This window comes from Eubalaena glacialis, chromosome 13, assembly GCF_028564815.1.
Source record: "Eubalaena glacialis isolate mEubGla1 chromosome 13, mEubGla1.1.hap2.+ XY, whole genome shotgun sequence".
Lineage (NCBI taxonomy): Eukaryota > Metazoa > Chordata > Mammalia > Artiodactyla > Balaenidae > Eubalaena > Eubalaena glacialis.
The window spans coordinates 77,473,446-77,492,920 of NC_083728.1; the positions used below are offsets into that span (position 1 = coordinate 77,473,446).

At 52.2% G+C, this 19,475-nt stretch overlaps 1 protein-coding gene across 2 annotated transcripts in view; it reads right to left on the reverse strand.

Annotated features, from left to right (window-relative positions):
- Positions 1-19,475, reverse strand: part of GSG1L (GSG1 like) — a 210,404-nt gene continuing 190,929 nt past the window's right edge. For both annotated transcript variants that reach the window (XM_061209312.1, XM_061209311.1), the window contains 2 exons: positions 12,062-12,132; positions 1-98 (listed from right to left, as the gene is read on the reverse strand). In XM_061209312.1, the coding sequence (XP_061065295.1) occupies positions 1-98; positions 12,062-12,132 (169 nt within the window). The remainder of the gene's footprint in view (positions 99-12,061; positions 12,133-19,475) is intronic.

Consider the following 19,475-nt stretch of genomic DNA (forward strand, 5'->3'; position numbering starts at 1 on the left):
TCACACCCAGTGCCCCAGGACCCAGCACTGGCGGTTCAGCTCCGGCACCTCCTGTGCAGAGCTCCGGGGCCAGGAATCTCCCATGTGTGGCTGGTATCCTGCCGAGAGACGGCGTGGTCAGTGCCAACGGCTGCCTTCCTCCACCCCCACCCCATCTGCCCACCGACCCCCGCCAGCTCCCCACCCAGCCATCTATCAAGCTGCACCCAGCTCTCTACCCACTGTCCCACTCACCGTATCACCATCCGCCCACCCAGCTCTCCACCTCTGCCACGCCCCCATCACCCACCCATCTGCCCACCGGTCCACCAACACCTAGACATCCACCTGCCAGTATCCGCTGCCATCCACTCACCAACCCACCAAGATATCCACCATCCACTCACACATGATCCCCCCACGAGCCCGCACAGCCCTAGAACTCACTCAAGCATCTCCCACCTCTCAACACACCATACGCCCACCATTGCCTCATCCAGCCTCCCAGCACCCCATAATACTCCCACCAGCCTGGCTTCCCACACACACATCTACCCATAACCTGAAGCATCCACCCATCCAGCCACCCAGCCACTCTCCAACTCACCTGCTTACTCATCTGCTTCCCAACCTGCCAACACATCCACTAACTCATCAAGTCTCTACCCCTTAACTCACCAACATACCCGTCCAACAATCCCACACTGCCCCACCACCAACCCTGCACACCCACCTGCCCTGACATTCACCCACCCAAGCCATCCACCCACCAACTTTCCACCCCCCCTTCACCTACCCACACCCTCACCTGCCCCCCAGCCACCCACCCCGTCAGGCTTCCCTAGGCTCCGCTGTGTGCTCCTACGTGCTCGAGGAGCTGTGGGAGGGTTAGAAGGAGAACAGTGTAGATGACTCCTGGGCCCCAATTGTACTTGACCTCAGGCCAGCGAGCAAGTACGTGGACGTCCCAAAGCCGGCCCTGAGCAGCTCCCTGGGCCGAGACATGGGGCAGAGACTCTACCGCCTCCCACTACAGCCCTCTGCTCTTGACGGCCTGGGCAAGCACAGGGGCTGGGAGGCTCGACTGATCCAACATGCTCACTCTTCTGTTTTTCTTGATCCTCGGAAGCTTGCTCCCCTGCCTTCATCCAAGCACCTCCTTCATGTCTTCCTAACACACCAGACCCATTTCCATCTCCAAGCTGGGACCTGCCTAAAATGCCCTTGTACCTACTGCTGAATTGAACACTCAAAGCCCAGCTCAAGTTCCTCCTCCTACAGGAAGCCCTCCGGACATCCTCTCTCCAGCCTCAGGGGTCTCCCTCTCTTGGAGCATCCACTCCAAGTGGTGCTCTGCCAGCCTCCCCCAGCACTAGACTGTGAGCCCAGGAGAGAAATGGCTCAACCCCTGGAGAACATTCCATGGTGAATCAATGGAGCCAGAAAGATAAGAACAAAGGGGAACACAGGGAGGAGAGACTGCGTGGCATGGTGGGTGGGACTGGCTCAAAGGGCAAGGGGGAAAACTAACAGTGACAGAGTGTTTATAGTCTACACACCCTGCTAGGTTCTGTCCTCGCAAGCCTGAGCCCATTTTACAGATGAGGAAACTGAGACTCAGCCAACATAAGCAGCTGCCTTAGGATTCACAGCTACAAGCCTGCTGGGTTGAATTAATTTCTTCCTGATTCGAAACTTCAGCATTAAAAGAAATGTGTTCTCTGCTGGTTTGTTTCCCCCTCCGAGCTCTGAAGGATGCTCAGATATACTTCTCATCCTTTAGGGTCACACATCCTTCAGAGCAAGCCCCTTGAGGTGGGAATTCCTGCGGAAGCCAAGCGGCTGCTTGCACTCCTCCAAGGACAGACAGCTCATCACTCTTCCTCCATCCCCAAAGTAGCTCTGACTATTGGGAGATTCTTGCTCATAACAAAGGCTGGAAGGGAATAGGCAAAGATGAGGATGGTTGTACCAATGGTGGGGAGTGTGCACACGTGATTTTTTTTTCCTTTGGCATTTCTTCTGTTTTTAATATTCTTTAATGTTGGTGCTTTGCTAATTTTACTATATTTTAAAAAGGGGTGGGATACATTTGCCAAACATTCTGGAATCATTTGGCCTCAGGAAAAACATTTGTTTTGGCCCCAGTCACTGAAACAGTTGCATTCTTTGGAAGTGCCTGCTGCCAAGATATAGGTGTTGGGATTTTTTTTTAAATCTAAAAGCAAATATTTGGTGCACAGAAAGCCTTGATTGTTTTTCTAAATGAGTGTTTAGAAATGATTGTAGCTGCTTACCGTTGCCAACAGGCAGAACCTTGGAGAGTTTGTTGGAACAGAGAGAAAGTGATCATGTGATTTTAAGGAAAAAGAAGGGCCATGATCCTTATCCTTCTGTGAGTCAAAATCAGGTCAATTCGCTGATGACTGGGGCCCTCCTCCCTTCTCTAGCCTCCCAGGAGGGGCTTAGGGCCCAGAGCCATTTACAGTGAGGGGGCCCTGTCCTCACCATACACCCCACCAACCCACCATGACTCCCCGCTCACTTCCCTTCTCCTGGTTCCTTTACTTTGGGGCCAGTCACCAGCCAGGAAAAAAAAAAGCCTTATGCTATAAATCAGAGAATCCCACCTCAAAATGTCTACTGGCCCAAGCAAATGACAGAACTGGGTCAAGTGGCCAGAAGCAGCCTTTCCTTAGCTTTGGTCAACTGTTGCCGTGGGGAATGTGGGCTCTGATCTCCCAAAATGATCAGAGAAACTGAAAATCGGGATTTTGAAATCAAATCTCCTGGCTTTTAAATGATGACAACTAAGGCTTTTAAAGCATTTAAAACCGTCTGTGGGCCAAACAGCATCTCTCAGGCTGGACTCAGCCCACAGGAGGCCATTTCTGACCTCTGACTACTTCCCGGCTGGCGTCTTTGTCCCATGACTCCAGTCTGTGGCTTCACACATTCTGGTACCTCGGCCGGGGCACCCTTTCCTGCTGTCCTCTGGCCATTGAGTCCCCCACTCCTCAATTGAATGCGCCCTCCTCTGGGAAGCATTCCATGGGCCTCTGTGCCCACACGGCAAGCTGCACGTCCTTCTCTCCCTGTGCATGTCCCTTTGTGCTGTCGGGGTCTCCCCAACTAACCTGGGGACTCAGTGCCGTCAGGGACTGGGTCTGCTTCATCCCGGAGCCCGCAGCCCCCAGCACCTGGCTGGGCACAGAGCACGTCCTGAGCTGACTTTTTATAACAAATGAAGAAACCATGCGGGAGGAGAAGGAGTGATCCCTGAGCTGGAGGCATGTTCTCGGCCCACCTTCCCTGAGATTCTGTACATTTGAGAGTCTCTTTGCTCAGCCTCTCCTCCTTTGGGTACAGACTCAGGGTGGGGAACTGTACTTGGAGTCTGATAGTCAAAGGTTCAAATCCAGGCTCCACCACTGACAAGCTGAGTGAACCTATTTTTTTTAAAGCTGTGTCACTTTTGACAAGTAACTTCACCTCTCTGGGCCCGCAAATGGATGTTAGTTACAAAGGAGTCAGCAGACCCTGCAGGCCCCCTGCTAGAAGCCTTTCATTATGTGACCTCAGAGAGATGTGAAAATTTAAAAATGCCCGTATAGAGGGGGTTTGGGTTCAACCACCTCTCTTCACAGATGAGGTGGCCAAGGCCCAGCGGTGGGAAGAGATCTATCCAAGGTCTCACTCAGAGGGTTGGCAGCAAGTACTGTGCTTCAAATTCCCTTGGAACCTCCCAGGCTTAGCAGAGTATTCAGCCCATAGGAGGTTCTCAGAAGATGTGATTTATCTTCCATTTTTGGTCCAAATATCAAACATGAAGTTTTTTAACATTCAGCCTCTTCCAGTCCTAACATCTCAATCCCTCAGTGGGAAATCACTGTCTCGAACTCTCTCCAAGGCACCAAGATCCCAATAGATCAGCTCTCAGCTCTGCTGAATTGTGTGAAATCACATCCACTGTTCCAAAATGGATTCATTGGGTTGGAAGGGTCCTTCAAGACCAAGAGCGTCATCACAAATGTGCAGACAGGGAAATGGGGGCGATCACAGGGGAAGTGACTTGTCCAAGGTGCTCCAAAGCCAGTAGAGGAATTAGTGAGGGTGGGCAAGTGGCTGGTATTGCCGTCCTTGACCCCAAAGGAGCTCAGCCTATCACAGAAGAGCCAGATGGACCCTCTCCACCTGCTGTCCAAGGTACTGCAGAACTCTCTCCAGGACTCATGGGCCCATCCAGAGCCTACTGTCTCGCCGCCCAACCTTGAACTCTTACCTCTAGAAAGACTTGGGATGTGGGGAGAGATGGGGAGATGAATCAAGGTTGGCACTGAGATGTCTGGCTTTGGAGACCCTTCCAGCTAGTGACACCATCATCCCTCTTCCATTGCCCCCGACTGCCTCTCCAAGTCAACCGTGCTCTGTAAATCTGCATGCTAAGGGCGCTTCAGAGACTCCATCATATTTGGTAATATCTGTTTACTTGTTTCCTCCCGTTTTCCTCTTCTAGGCTGTACGTAACATGAGGACACAGACTAGCTCTGCTTTTGTTCATCGCTGTGTCCTCGGCACCCAGCACAATTCCACACACAGTGCTGAGAGCGTAGATTTGTTGCATGAATACGATGGAGGATTTGGGAAGGATTTGTGTGGGATCCATGTGGAGGGGAAGGTTGGGTTTTCTGGTTTACCTTGGGGATGGGTTGTCCTAGGAGATCGAATGGGGGTCTCATCCCTCTCTTCACTAGAGTCCGTCTGCTGGGGACTCCTTCCTGGGCCATAACATTCTCTCCACCTCTTTCCCACACTCGGGATCAGGCTGAGTCCACTGAACCTGCCACCTCTCCCCAGAGCCACTGATTCCTTCATTTCCTCATTTGTTGAGCATCTACTGTGTGTCCGCCTCCATCTGGGTGCTGGGTCTACAGACAGGAGTCAGATGCAGACCTGTCCTCTGGGTGCTCACAGTCTAGTGAGGGGAAGAGATGACAAGAGCAAACATGCCTCCAGCTCTCACTGTGTCAGGAGCCATTCACTGTGCCTCGTGTTCACTGGCTCATTTAATCCTCAGAAATGGGAGTTAGGTGCCATTACTATGCCCATTTCACAGATGAGGAAACTCAGGCTCAGACAGGTTAAGTGACTTGTCCAGGGTCTTACTGCTGGGATTTGAACCTAGGCAGCCTCACTTCACAGGCTGGACTTGTAACCAGTATAAAATTCTCCTTCATCTACTCGAGCGCCAGGGAAGGGAAATGCAGAGGTGAACACACCACCTCTGCTAGGGGCTGGAGAGGGGACTGATTACTATTGCTAGACATCTGAGCTAGACTTGTAAAGCACTGTGAAGCTCACAATTCCACTGGTAGGGTTTGGTTTGTTTTGGCTTTTTTTTTTTGCCAAACGGAGGCAGGGAGCAGGTCATTTCAGGCAGAAGGAACAGGGTGTGAAATAGGTTCTTGGCAGGTAAATGAGGTTTTCAGGAGGTGTGAAAAACCTCATGATGTTGGTGGTTGGAGGAAAGCAAGATGGTCTGTGAGGCTGGAAAGCCCAGTACACGGGGCTGGAGGGGTGAGGAGTGGAAGGCTGAAGTTGCAAAGACGCTGGGTGCCAGGTGTAAATGGCCCGGCAGGCCCCTGGGGGTACAGGGTTTATCCTGCACCTGGGGTTTCTGCTGTATCATCAGACTTACCTGAAGCCAACTCCTGGCCTGCCCCAAACCACGGAATTGGAATCTCTAGGGAAATCTGTATTTTTAACAACCGTCCCCAAGTGTTTCTTAGGATCGGGGATGATTGCAGAAACACTGCCTTGGGCAAAAATGGGCATAAAGAACAATGACACAGCTTGAGCTTAGAGTCGCCCAGACTTCTGAGCCAAGAAAAATGACATTGTTGCTCGGAATCCAAGGAACTTCACCTGTAAAATGGAAATAGTCCTCAGAGCAACTACCCCATGAAGACAAAGTGAGCTCAACCATTCACTGGAAAGGTACTGAGGACCAACCCTGTGCTAGGCACTGGGGCTGCCACACAAATGTGGTGACAAGGTCCTGGTCTTCATGACATTTCCATTCCAGTGGGGAGAGAGTTAAGCAAAGGACGATTCCAAGAGTGATGAGTGACTGAAAGAAAGCTGAAGCACGAATGGGATGGCTGGAGAAGGCTTCCCGGGGAAGGTCCAGGAGGGGTCGGCACAGGACCTGACACCCACCAGGGATGCTCTCACAGGAAGGTTTGGGGCTGGGAGGGGGTGGAAAAGACATGATTTTGTGTCTTAGGAAGATGGATGGGAAGAGAATTGGCCCTAGAAGCAGCAGTTTCCATCCAGAAGTTGCTGAAGAGCCCAAACAGGTGACAAAATGCAGACTCCCTCTTGGCAACAGCCCAGGGCCAAGTGCAGTTCAGAATTTGGTCTGTGGAGTAGCAGAAGCGGCGTCTCTGGAAATGCAGAACCCCAGGCCCCACCCTGATCTCCTCAGCCAGAAACTCTGGGCTGGGACCGGGCAATCTGTGTTTCCGGGAGCCCTCCAGGGGATTCTGATGCTGACATTGGCTCGGCTCTCTCTACCCCAGTGCCAGGGTCTCGGATATCTCCAAGCTGCGTGGCTGTCTGTGTGCCCAGCAAGTTGGCATTGATATTTATTTCAGAAATATCGTCTGTTTCCATTTTAATAAAGGAAGCAGACTCAAGCAGTGCTATAGTGGATTTGATTTTGATCTAATAAAAATGCCAAGTTGCTCTGAGCCCAGAAGAGTCTTCCTTGAAATTCCCTCTGCTATTTTGAGGGCAGCAGCGGCAGAGACTCGTCTAGACGGAGCTCCCAGAAGCCACCTCTGTACCCGGCGAGTGACAGCCTCTCACTCAGCCCAGCCTCACGGACACACCTGGCAAAATCAAAAGCTTGTCTCGGGCATTGAACTGGACAGCTGCAATCAGCTGCAAACCCCAGTTGTCCCTAAAAGGAAGATGCAGACACCTGGACCATATGGCAGCACTGCCTCCATCAAATGTCACATCTGATGTGCCCCCGAGCTAGCTGGTGGCACTGCAAAGCCCCAAAGGCAGGTTTCAAAGGCAAACTCTTTCCTCAGGAAGAAAAAAAAAAAAATGTGGCAGAATCTATATCACAGTAGCCCAAGAAAAAATAGCAACTTTTGGAACAGTTAAGATAACCAAAAGTTCATGTAACTGTTTATGTAAAAGTGGCTTCTCGGGTGGGATATGGTGGGAGAAAATGAGAGGTTTAGAGAGGCGATTCAGCACCTACTGTGTGCCACCCACTGTTTTAGGCTCTCAGGATACAGGCGTGAACAAAACAAAAGACAGGGTGCCTAATCTCATGGAACCCAGCGGAGAAAGGCAACAAAACAAAAACCAGGTATGTAAGTATAATTTCAAAGAGGTACAGATATGATGAAGAAAAGAAAACACAGTGATATGAGGTCGACTGCGGAAGCTGGTGCAGGTTAGGGGAGCTTCTCTGAGGAAGTGGCCTTAAAGAGGAGACAAGGGACTTCCCTGGTGGCGCAGTGGTTAAGAATCCGCCTGCCAATGCAGGGGACGCGGGTTCGAGCCCTGGTCTGGGAAGACCCCACATGCCGCGGAGCAACTAAGCCCGTGCGCCACAACTACTGAGCCTGCGCTCTAGAGCCCGCGTGCCACAACTACTGAAGCCCATGCGCCTAGAGTCCATGCTCCGCAACAAGAGAAGCCACTGCAATGAGAAGCCCGCGCACCGCCATGAAGAGTAGCCCCCACTCGCCGCAACTAGAGAAAGCCCATGTGCAGCAACAAAGACCCAACACGGCCAAAAATTAATTAATTAATTAAAAAAAAAAAAAAAAGAGGAGACAAAGCCAGCCATGCAAAGATTTAGAGGGAAAGCATTTCAGGTGGAGAGAAGAGCACGTGCAAAGATCCTGTGGAGTGAATGAGTTCTGTATGTTCAAGAAAGAGAAAGGCCAGGGTGGCTGGAGCAGAATGAGGGAGGGGAGAGTGGGAAGAAATGAGGTGGAGAGTTTGGGGGCCAGAGCAGGAACGGCCTGGTTCCCAGGATAAGGGGATAGATCTACACGCCAAGCTGAGTTGTACTGCCCGGGGGACCAGAGATCTCAGCAAAGTCAATCTGCGTCTCAGAGCCTCAGCCTGTCAGTCTACACAATAACAACAATCAACCCTCCTTCCCAGGGCTGTGCCAGCCATCAGATGAGATGGCTGTGAAGTGCTTAGCGGGACCTGCACACAGTAAGTGCTTAATAATGCAGGCTCCCTGGCACTCCTCCTCCCCCGTGCGTCCTGCTGGCAAGTCAGTCCACCAACCAGATCTGAGCAGTTGCTCAGTAGAGAAATATTGCAAAACTTGTCCAGGCCTTTCCAAAACATTTTCTTGGCCAGAATCCCACTAGCAGCTAAGAGGCCGCATTCTGGAGACGGTGTCATTTCCCTAGACGGTCTGATCAGGCTGCTCTCCCGCCCAGGAACCATGTGAGGACCCAGTCCACACGTGGCTGGGCCCCGCATCCCCAAACGCTGCCTGGGGTCTGGCAGATGGGGTGTGCCCAGCCCACATTCGGGGGCCTCCCCGCTCAGCTCTGACAGCAGATGGGGTCTATCGCTTCCTCACTGTTGTGACTCTGAGTCCCCAGCGCCTCCGCTGGTCCCCGGGGAAAGACAGCCATCCGGATAACTCGGCTACCTGATGAAAGGCACACCTGGCAGAGGTGCTGGGGACTCGGAGGTTCCTTTCTACCCCGAGAGGCTGGGACTTGGAAAACCTGTGGGAGCCACAGCCCCTTCCCCACCGGCTTCCATGCTTCTCTTTGAGCCGCAGGGTGTTAGGACCTCGTGGCTTCTCCATCTCTCCCCACCCCACACAATCTCCCTCGACAGTCTCAAAAGTCCCCCAGCTTCAACTATCTCTGTTCTCAACCCTACACGCCCCTCAAACTCGTCCTCTCCAGGTCCATCAGTGGGTGACATCTGGCCCTGGATTGCTGGCCTGAAAGTTCTGTGCAGATCTTAGGTTCCTGGGCGCCTCCATCCCTCACCTCAAGTCAGACAAGCTGATGCTGTGGGTGCGCCCGCCCTCCCAGTGGAGCAGGCTGCTGACCTCCTACGGCGCCAGAGCTTTCCCCACCCGCCCCAGGAGAATTCATGCATCCCACCCTACCCCCGCAGCCTTCAAACGACGCCTGAGGAGAGCTACTGTCATGTCTGGGGGGATAACTCAGATCGTGTGCTCTGCACTGGCTCCCCAAGTCACCCAGCAGGGCCTACAGTGATAACCAGCCTGGAATGTGGCTTCCACCTGCCATCTGCCTTTCCCTGCTTAGTCTGCCTCCCTGGCACCTATCTGTATTTTCTGGGATCATCCCAATAAGGTACTTGCTGTTGGATCCTTATCTCAGGATCTGCTTCCAGAGGAGCACAAACAAAGCACTCAGACGACTCTTCCAGCAAAAGATTCTTGAATCCTCCCACTTTTATCTCTGTTGCCACAGGTCAGGCCACCGTCACTCCAGGGGATGAGGGGACGGCATCTAAGCTGGTCTGCTGGCCTCTACTCTTCCTCCCCTCCCATCCTTTTCCCGCACTGCAGATGGATGGAAGGAGGGATGGATAGATGTGGATATAGGTAAAGATGATGTAGACACAGATATAGATATAGATACAGATACAGATACAGATAAATAATCTGGGTAAGTCTCTTCCGTGCTCAAAATGCCCCCTGCCCCCTACTGCAGAGCCAGCTCCTTCCCATGGTCCTGCCTCCTGGGCACCCCAGCCCCATCTCCTCCCCCATCCCAATCCCCACCCCCCATCGCTCTCCCTGCTCCAGCCACGTGGCCTCCAGTGCTGGCTGCTTTGGAGACTTGGCACCCGCAGGCCCCTCTGCCTGGAAGGCTCTTTGTTTGGCTGACTCCTTCTATTTCCTTAGGCCCCAGCTCCAGCGGCTCCTCAAAGAGGTGGCTCTGAAGAGGCCTCCCCCGATCCCTCTTTATCACCACGTTCCTTAGCACTTGAGATCACCATGTTTGTTTCTGAGTTCACTTCTTTCTTGATTCTCTAGACTCCCACCCCACAAGGCAGGAGCTTTGCCTGCTCTGGCTCCCGGCTGCATCTCCAGTGCCAGCACGGAGGGCACAGCTCAGTATTTGCTGAGGGCACGAAAGATGGAATTCTCTGCAGGCTGTTGACCTGGGGAACGCATCTGATGCTTGGGAGGTGAAGTGGATGCCAGGACAAAGGTGAGGGGCTGCGTTGGGGGTGGAGGGCTTCTGCGGCTCCCCCGACACTGGCTGTCCTCACTTTCCATCCCAGGGCTCGCTTTCAGGGCCAGATTTGCTCTCTGGATTCTTTCTTCCATCCTCAGCCCTCAGGGATCTGGCCTTTCCTCCTCCCAGCTCCCTAGCTGCCCCCAAGACAAGCCCCACGACCTCTTTCCACCCAGGGCTTCCTGCCCACTCTGCAGGGGCCTCAGAGGGCTCCGGCCCAAGCAGGGGAGCCAGTGGCACTCTGAAACGTGCCAGGGCTCTCAGCCTGTGTCCCTACCATGTGCTTCCTGAACCCCTCTGGTGGATTCCTGCTCTCTTCTGTTATCCCTGAGGCAGGCGCTCCCCAGCCTCCTCCATGCCCTGGCTCCTGACCCCTTCCTGCAGGAAGCCCCCAACCCTGACACCTGCCGTGAAACCACAGTCTGTGGGCCCAGCATCCACCCCAGTTCCTCGGGCAGGCAGTTAGCATTCTGGACATCTTCCTGGGGTGGTGTCTCCTACAGGAGCCTCTTCCCTCACCGTGAAGACCAGACCCTCTCCTCCTCTCCAGCCGGGCCTCCTCCCAGGCTCCTTCACCCGCCTCCATCTTCTCCTCTCAGCAGAGCCATTTCTCACTCTGTTACTAGGATCCCAGGGGTTGGGGGCAGACAAACCCAAGTTTAAATCTCTGCTGTCTTAGTTCAGATTCCCCAGAAGCAAACCCTGAGATAGGAATTGGAGCAAAGGGGTGACACTACAAAGACGCAGGGCAACTTGACAGAGGGGGGACGTGGCCCAGGGGAGGGAAGGCGGCCAACCCAGGCAGCTGCTAGACTTGGTAAACCTGGCTAATCCTGCAAATCACACACCTCGGGGCGATACCACTCAAGGGGCGAGGGAGCTGGGGTATCTATATGCCAGCTTCCCTGGCACTTCCTGCCTTCTGAGGGTGGAGGTGGGGCAAGCCCCCAGGCACAGAGATGCAGATACTGGCAGCTGGGAGGCACCGTAGCTTCCTAAAAGGTCTGAGAGATACAGGCAGGGCACAGACAGCACCTGCTCTAACGGCTCTGCCACTGACTAGCTAAGCTGTGTGACCTTAGGCAAGCTGTTCCACCTCTCTGAGCCCTCATTTCTGCAAAGTGTGGTTAGTAATCCTGGCTGTAGGGGTTGGCGGTCAGCAAGAACAGGAGATCAGGCATAAAAAGCCCTTAGTACAGAGTGGGGTGGGCAGGGAGCACGGGGTGGGCATTCAGCAGGCTCGGATGAGATTCTGCCACTTTAACTTTAGTCTCAGCTCCTTTCTTTTCTGTCCAGGGCAAGGCCTTTCTCTCCTTTGACCTCCCCTTTGCTTTCTGGTCCAGACATTTGTTTTCTGAATAGGAGCCCTAGATTCTGACCCCCACAGTGAGGCATATGAAGTCAGTGCATTCTGAGCTGCCACAAGTATCCACTGCTCAAACAGATCTTGTGAGCTATCACCTCCCTGACTTGGCTAGTTCTGCCCCGGAGCTGTTGTCCCTTCCAGCCAATGGCTAACCCCGGCCTGGATGGAGCTGTGGTTCACCTGCCTGTCTTTAAGGCACCCCCATGTCCCTCTTGCTTCCTTAGCATTCCGACCCCATTGCAAGGGCCGTGGCTGCTGTGTGCGGAAGACTTGCTCTGCTAAGACCCCAGCCTCAGTTTCGCCATCTGCAGTGTGTGTCTGGGGGAGAATGCAGGGGGGCAGGGAGAAGTTGGCCCGGCCCATCTCCAGGGTCCTCTCTTCTCAGACGGCTCACGAATCTGCAGCACTGGCTCCTGCAGGTGAGGCCACTTACGGGCAGGGTATCTCTCATGGCGGCAATCCAAGCGAAGGTCCTCCTCCTCGTTCCCATCCCCCTTCTCTATCCTGGAAAGAAAAGAAGCCAAAAGCCGGTGTAAGAAAAAGCAGGCTGAGCTGGCAGAGACCCGGGACCTGGAAAAGTGCAGCCGCGCCCCTCTGGAGAACATTTTGCAAAGCAACTTGGCACCATCGTCCCATGGGATCCTTCCCACGGCCCTGTGAGATGGGCGTCGTTATCTTTCCATTTTATTGATGAAGAAACTGAGGTATTGAAAGGTGATGTGACCAATCAGGTGCCATGCAGCTGATAAATTAGAGGCAGAATAGGGATGCAAACATACGTGCTCTCACAAAAAGATGTTCAATCATGTGCAAACAGCATATGACACGAGAACGTGTACAGTTTGATTTGCTTAAAAATTACACACTAATATGCACGAAACATTACTTGCCAGAACATATACCAAAGGGTTAGTGGTGATTAACCCCAGATAATGAGAATATAGCGGATTAAATCTAGAACCTTCTTTTTGAACTTACCCCTATTTTCTGATTTGGGGGCAAAGGACTTTTATTAGCTGCATCACTTTCTTTAACTAAATCAAAACACTCCCTAAAGACATTTCTACATAGAAACAAAGCCCTGGTCTTCTGACCTCTGCCACAGTGCTCTTTCCCACCAACAACTGTGAGAATTTCTCCTCTGGCATCTCAAGATCAGTGCAGTTCCAGAGGGAGCTGTCTCTACCGGCCTGGCCGGGGATGGGATGACAAGCACAGAGCAGAGGAAGGGTCAGAGTGAAAGCAGCTGCAGATTCTCCAACACAGCTCCAGACCTAGACCCTCACCCCCACCCCACCAATGACTGAGCCAGAGAATGGGCAGGGCCATAGTCCCACATGGCACTCATCCACGTGTAACCCAAATACATTCCAGAGCTCCACGAGGTCCAGTCCACATGTGCCTCATCTTTAGACAAACATAACCTAGGCCTCCAAAGTAGAAACAATTCCAACCATTACTGTATGTCCTAAAGAACACTGAAAGCACCCCCAATTCCTTATCTGTGGCCCTGCACCTTGACATCGGCCCTCTATTCCTTGCTTTGCTTTTACTTGCCTTGCAGCTGTCCTAGAACCTCTCTCGTCTCACATCTCACCTTCAGTGCCTCCCCACACTCTCTCCAGTGCCCTCAGCATGGTGTCTTCCCTTTTCCCCACCCTCCTCTTCTTTCCACTGCTCTCCTCTTTTCTCTCACGCAAGGATGTCTCAATTCTTTCCAGAGCAAATGCCCCACCCCTGTTTTCTGACTCTTCCCATCACCTCTTATTCCTAGTTGCAGAGCTGTGTCCAGAAGCTTGGGGCTAGAGGAGACGTGGGGCAGGCGGTGACTGACAAGCAAGCAATGCCAGAAGTGTCCCCAGTAGAAGGGAAAGAAATACTCATGCAATGATAATTTGGGTCTCCTAACATTGTTCATTCGCGCATTCAGCAGGGATTTCCTGAGGCCCTGCTCTGTGTAGTTTGTACCAGATGCTGTAGAGGGTGGAAATGTCTACTTCATAGTCTCTGCCCTCAAAGAGCTTCTAGTAAAGTAGGAAGTCAAGCAGGAAGTCAAGCATGCACACGAGTTAGAAAATGCCATGCACTAAATAACACACTTCGGGATTGCCTACGATAATGTCCGTACCAGGGGCTAGGCCTGTGCTTCCCAGGAGACAAACTCTGAACACAGATCTTACTAACAAGGACCTTCTGTGGCCTAGGAAGCCCCAGATGGCAGAACAAAGGCCTGAGTGTAGATGCTATATGAAGGCAGATATCCTATAGATAACTGACGCTATAGGAAGGTTCAAGGGAGGTTCAGTATAAGGGAAGATGTATTTTTGTTCGTTTGGTTGGTTGGTTTTTTGATTTTTGTTTTTTTGTTTTTTAGTGGAAACATCCTTGTTAGTTTCCTTATAGCACAGGCTTGTTTAAAAAATTCCAACCCTATAGACAGAGCAAAAGTCCCCCTATAATTAAACCTCCATGAAGGGAGATCACCACTGATAGTACTTTAGGGTTTCAGAATTAATACTTTTTTTTACATAAATAGCCTCAAATTAAACAGATTTTTGTAATCTGATTTTTTAACTTACCCTTAAAGTTCCAATGTCTTTTTATATCAGTCCACATAAGTCCCACTCATCTTTCCTTATAGTTGTACATGAAAGAATAATGAATATTCAATAACCTATTGATAGACATTTAGGTGTTTTTCAGTTTTTTCACTCTTCCAAGTAATGGTGGTGCATGTGTATCTAGCAAGGGGGTGAGTTTCCCTTCTGCAGAGGTGCTAGAGGCGGGAGAATGCCCAGTCAAGAAGGTGCAACTGGTGACTTCCCAGGTGGCACAGTGGTTAAGAATCCACCTGCCAATGCAGGGGACAGGGGTTCGTGCCCTGGTCCGGGAAGATCCCACGTGCCGCGGAGCAACTAAGCCCGTGTGCCACAACTACTGAGCCTGCGCTCTAGAGGCCGTGAGCCACAACTACTGAGCCCACATGCCACAACTACTGAAGCCCGGGCACCTAGAGCCCGTGCTCTGCATCAAGAGAAGCCACCGCAATGAGAAGCCCGCGCACCGCAACGAAGAGTAGCCCCCGCTCGCCACAACTAGAGAGAAAGCCCGCATGCAGCACTGAAGACCCAATGCAGCCAAAAATAAATACATAAATAAATTTATTTTAAAAAATAAAAATAAGAAGGTGCAACTGGAGTCAAACACTGGATAGGAGGCTGCAGCAGGTAACTGAGGCCATTTCATCCTGGAGACCACCTGCCCGGCCACGGCTAGAACCTCCGGGTCAAGAGATACCAGCCCGGCCAAGTACTGGGCCTCCCACATCCTCCTGCATTTCACGGCCTTAACCTTGAACCCATTCCTCCATCTACTCCGGGCTCCCAGTTCTCATGGCTTCTTATCCTGAGATCATCTTCCTCCAGGCCTCGTGCTGGGCACCTCCTCAGGCTCTGCTGGGAGCCCCGCCCTGGGGAGAGGGGCCAGAGAGCAAAGGAGCTGATGCTTTAGGAGAGAACAGCCCCACCTGGCCTGGTAAGCCCCGTCCCTGGTCACCCAAACCTTGCTGCTAAGAAGCCCGAAGTTCAATAGTCAACATATAAGAACACCTGCCAGTTAGTGGGCACCTGCTGAGCTGGGGGCCACAGGGACAGCTCGAAGTCCCCACCCTTGAGATGCTCACACCTGCTATACACATGAACCAATAATCACAACTTCATGTACTAAGTTTTAAGCTAGAAGGACATTACGAAAGTTGAATAAGGGTGACTGTCTGTCTAGACCAGGGGTTGGCAAACTTTTTCTCTAAAGGTCTAGATGGTAAATATGTGAGCCTTTGCGTACCACATGATCTCTGTCACAACTATTCAACTGCCCCTGCAGTTGGAAAGCAGCCGCAGACAATATGCAAACGAATGGGCACATTGTTTAATAGACGATTATGTACAGCAGGCAGTGGGCTGGACTTGGCTTCCGGGAGACAGTATGTTAACCTCTGGTCTAGCCAGTGGTTCTCCATGTGGAGGCCCCCTGAAGTCACCAGGGGAGTTTCAAGTTGCCCGGCGATCACAGTGTACAGCCAGGGCTGAGATTCACTTGTGTCGGGACCAGCAGAGGCTTCACAGGAGGAAGCGATGCTGGAGCTGCATCTTGAAAGCCACAGGACGTGCTCGCCTCTCAGAGAGGGAGCTGGGATCCAGCCCAGGTCCACCTGTCTTTCTGCTGTGCTGTGTGCTGTGTTCTGGAAAGAGCTGGTTCCTTGCACAAACGCAGCCCTCTCCACCAGCTTCGCCAATGAAAATAAACGGTCTGCAGGGTCCTGGCAGCTGTCTGGTGAGTGGCAACGCCTGTGACCCTTCGTCCCCCTACCCCCGTGCTTCCTGGCAGAAAACACGTGAGGACAAGAGGATGCTTTGGGCACAGCTGAGACCTTGGGCCCTGCAGTGAGGCGGGATCGTGGCCGAGCCCAGCTCTGCTGCGAATGGACAGCTCACCCGTTCTGAATCTCTGTGATCCGGAGTTTTCTACGTGGCCATGGGCAGGACAGTGGTGGTAGGAATGACTGTCGAACAGCTACCACCGCCCCACCGGTTGTCGTGAGGTCAGAAGCCCAGGACCTGGCACGGAGGGAGGGCTCAGAACAGAGTTGCACTACTACTGGTTTTCAATCTGTTTAATCATTGGTCTCCCCGCAAACATCTTAAACTCAGAGAGCAGAAGGATGGAGTTTATCTCCTTCTCCACTTGTAGTCTCAGGGTCTAGCACAGCGATGGCACAAAGTATCCCAAAGAATGTCAGAAGGGAGAGTGGGGTAGGTAGGGAGGCAAGGTACTGAGGAAAAGCAGCCAAGGCTAAGAGCAGACCACCAGGGAGGTAGCCCAGGTTCATCCAGGGAGGCTGAGCTTTGTATTGAAAGAAAAGGAAATACTCAAATGTCACTAGATGACTATCTTCTTTAATTTGAAGTACTTCCTGCAGGAAATATTATGTGCTTTCTGAAGACAGGCTTTTTTTTTTTTTTTTTTTTTGATGCTGGTGTGAGGGGTGACCCACGAATCTAAATAAGTGCCTTGAACAGTTAGCGGGGGATGCTTGGAGTGAAGCAGTGCTCAGAAGGGGCAGCGGGTGGGTCCCAGGGCCCCTCAGGCCCTCCACGCACCTGCTGTGTCACCTTCCTCTCTGGGTCTCAGCGTCTCCTCTGTGAGGGGGTGGAGCGGTGGCTCCACCATGTACTAGCTCTCTGAGTCTGGACACGTCCCTGTCATCCCCGAGCCTCGATTTCCTCATCTGATAAATGGCCATAATAATGTACCCACTCTTAGGGTTGTCATAAGGATTCAGTGAATAATACATGCTCTAGGTCCATCTGTTTGGCGTTCTTACAGCACTGCCTGCACTTGCTACTGTCACAACTGTTATTATCCTCATCGCTGGGGCCTTTGCGGTCAGTCACTCTGTGACTCCACCTCCCAGCTCCTGATGCAGAAGGATATTATTTTAACATATTAACCAATGCTCCCCCTCAAAAAACCCCACATACACCCCTTCCTTTCATTCCATCATTTTGACCTCGTTGCATCAGGAAAGGGATGTTTTCCAAGAAGCAGAGAAAAGTCTTCAAAGTATGAAACACCTCTGGATTCAGGGCAGAGGGAACCACAGGGAGTCACAGCACAGCCTTATGCCACAGAAGAGAAGAGTCTCCCCAAACTGGGGACAAGGAGAGTCAGAGCAGAGGCTGAGTGAGCCCATGCTGTGATGCGCAGAAGGGTGAATGAGCCCTAGGGAAAGGCGACAAAAACAGAGGTAACTGCGCAGACTTTCAAGGTAGAGAGAAATAAACATGTACATTGTTTAAATCCTCATTATTTGCGGTATATTTACACCTCATTATTTGTGGTATATTTACACTGATTCAGACCTGTATCCCAACCACAGAGGCACTACCATCGTCATCATCATTACCGTCATCCCCATTTTACAGATGTGAAAACTTTGTAACTTGCCCAAAGTCTAGTGGTGTGCTGGTAAAGATCAACAACCAGCTCTACAATAGAACATGCTCTGCTTTGTGGTGTTTGTGGACCTCTGTGGGGTGAATACTCCCAGCATGGCTGATCTGAAGCAGAGAAAAGGCTTCAAAGTGTCAAACACCTCTGGACATCACTGAAGGTGTGATGTCACTGAACGCGGCACCAGGAAGGCATCTGCACACTCGGCTCTCATGGGCCAGCTCCACCCCGGCAGCTGGCTGGTGGCAGGGCAGGGATTTGAACTCAGGTTTATCAGGAAACAGGCCCAAGCCTGTTTCCATTGTGCCCTGCAGATTCCCGGCTGGCAAGGGATGCTCTGTCAGACTCACCATGGGTACACCTACACTATGAGGTCCCAGTGGAAAGTGGGGCTGGGCACCATCCAACTCGGGCTCTCCCAAACAGCCAGCAGGTGTGCAAATGGCGGTGAGGGGTGTGACCACACTGTCACAGAGTCACTGCTCCAATGACCCACAACATCTGGAATCGGGTTGAGCCTGGGCATTTGCTCTTTTTGAGAGAAGAGAAGGACGCAAGCGATGGAGCAGGGAGGCTCCAAGGATTTGATGGTTTGAACCAATGTCTTGTCTTACAGGGAGACCCCTGGCACCTGCCCATCGAATTCCAGAGCCAAGTGTGGCCACAGCAGCTGGGGCACTGGCAAGGGGTCTACCGGGTCTTACCTCTGTTGTGGCGGGAGCCCCAGGCCTCCCCAGCACACAGCTCCCAGCATGCTCTCCAGCTGCCGTGGCCCTCTCTGTGCCATCCTCAAAGCCAAACCCTTTATTGCTGCCCCAGGCTGGCTTGTTTCCCAAATCTCCAGTCACTTCCTGGTACAAAGTGGCAATCTACGTGGTGTGCTTCTCAAACCATCTGATAAAGGACTAGGTTTTTCCCCCTTAATTTTCAATCTACCTCGGACCAAATTTTTAATAAAATACAATAAAAATGAGTTGCTAGAAAATGAAACACACACACACACACACACACACACACACACACACACACAAAAGGTAAGCTTGGGTGTACCAGCGATATCAACTCACTATGAAAGTTTCCAAACACATGTCTCAGTTCCTCTCCTTGTATCATCATGGACGTTTGCACATGGACCCTGGTCCAGGGACCACACTTTGAGTAGCACTGAGGTGTAGAACCCTTCTTTATCCACTGGCCTCTACTGGCCATGTCAACCTCCTGACCCATAACCGGGCTGCATCTGCTCTGTCCTCTAGCCCGACGTTTCCCAAATGTGCCGGTGCCCACAGATCACCCGAGGAGCTTTTTAAAATGCAGATTCTGGTTCAGTGGGTCTGGGGCAGTGGGTCTGGGGCAAGGCCTGCATTCTAACAGGTTTCCAGGTGGGGCCAATGCTGTTGGGCCCCAGATCACATCTGAGGAAATAGGCATTGGACCCTGGGCTCTGGGCACTTGTGAGGCTCCGCAAAGTGTCAGCCCAGTCACCCTCTACGTCCTGGGCTGTCATCCAGTGGGCCCAGGCCTCCAGTGCCCTCCCCACAGTCCCAGCTGCAAATAAGCTTCACCGAAGAGCCCGCAGTAGTGACGGTGGGAAGGAGGGCACCCGGAGCCCTCCCGCCTCCACTGGGCTGATATTTGGAGAAAACGTGGAGGTCAGGGAGCAGCTGTCCTGCAGGGTCATTTCCAGTTCAAGGACCACTCTGTTCTTTTTGCTTTCCTTTCACACAGCATTGGTCATCCAGCTAATCTTGGGAGGGCCCTGAAATTTCCATGGCGCCATCTCTAATTTCTGGGCACCTCGCAAGAGGTGCGAGGCATCCCTGAGAAGTAATATT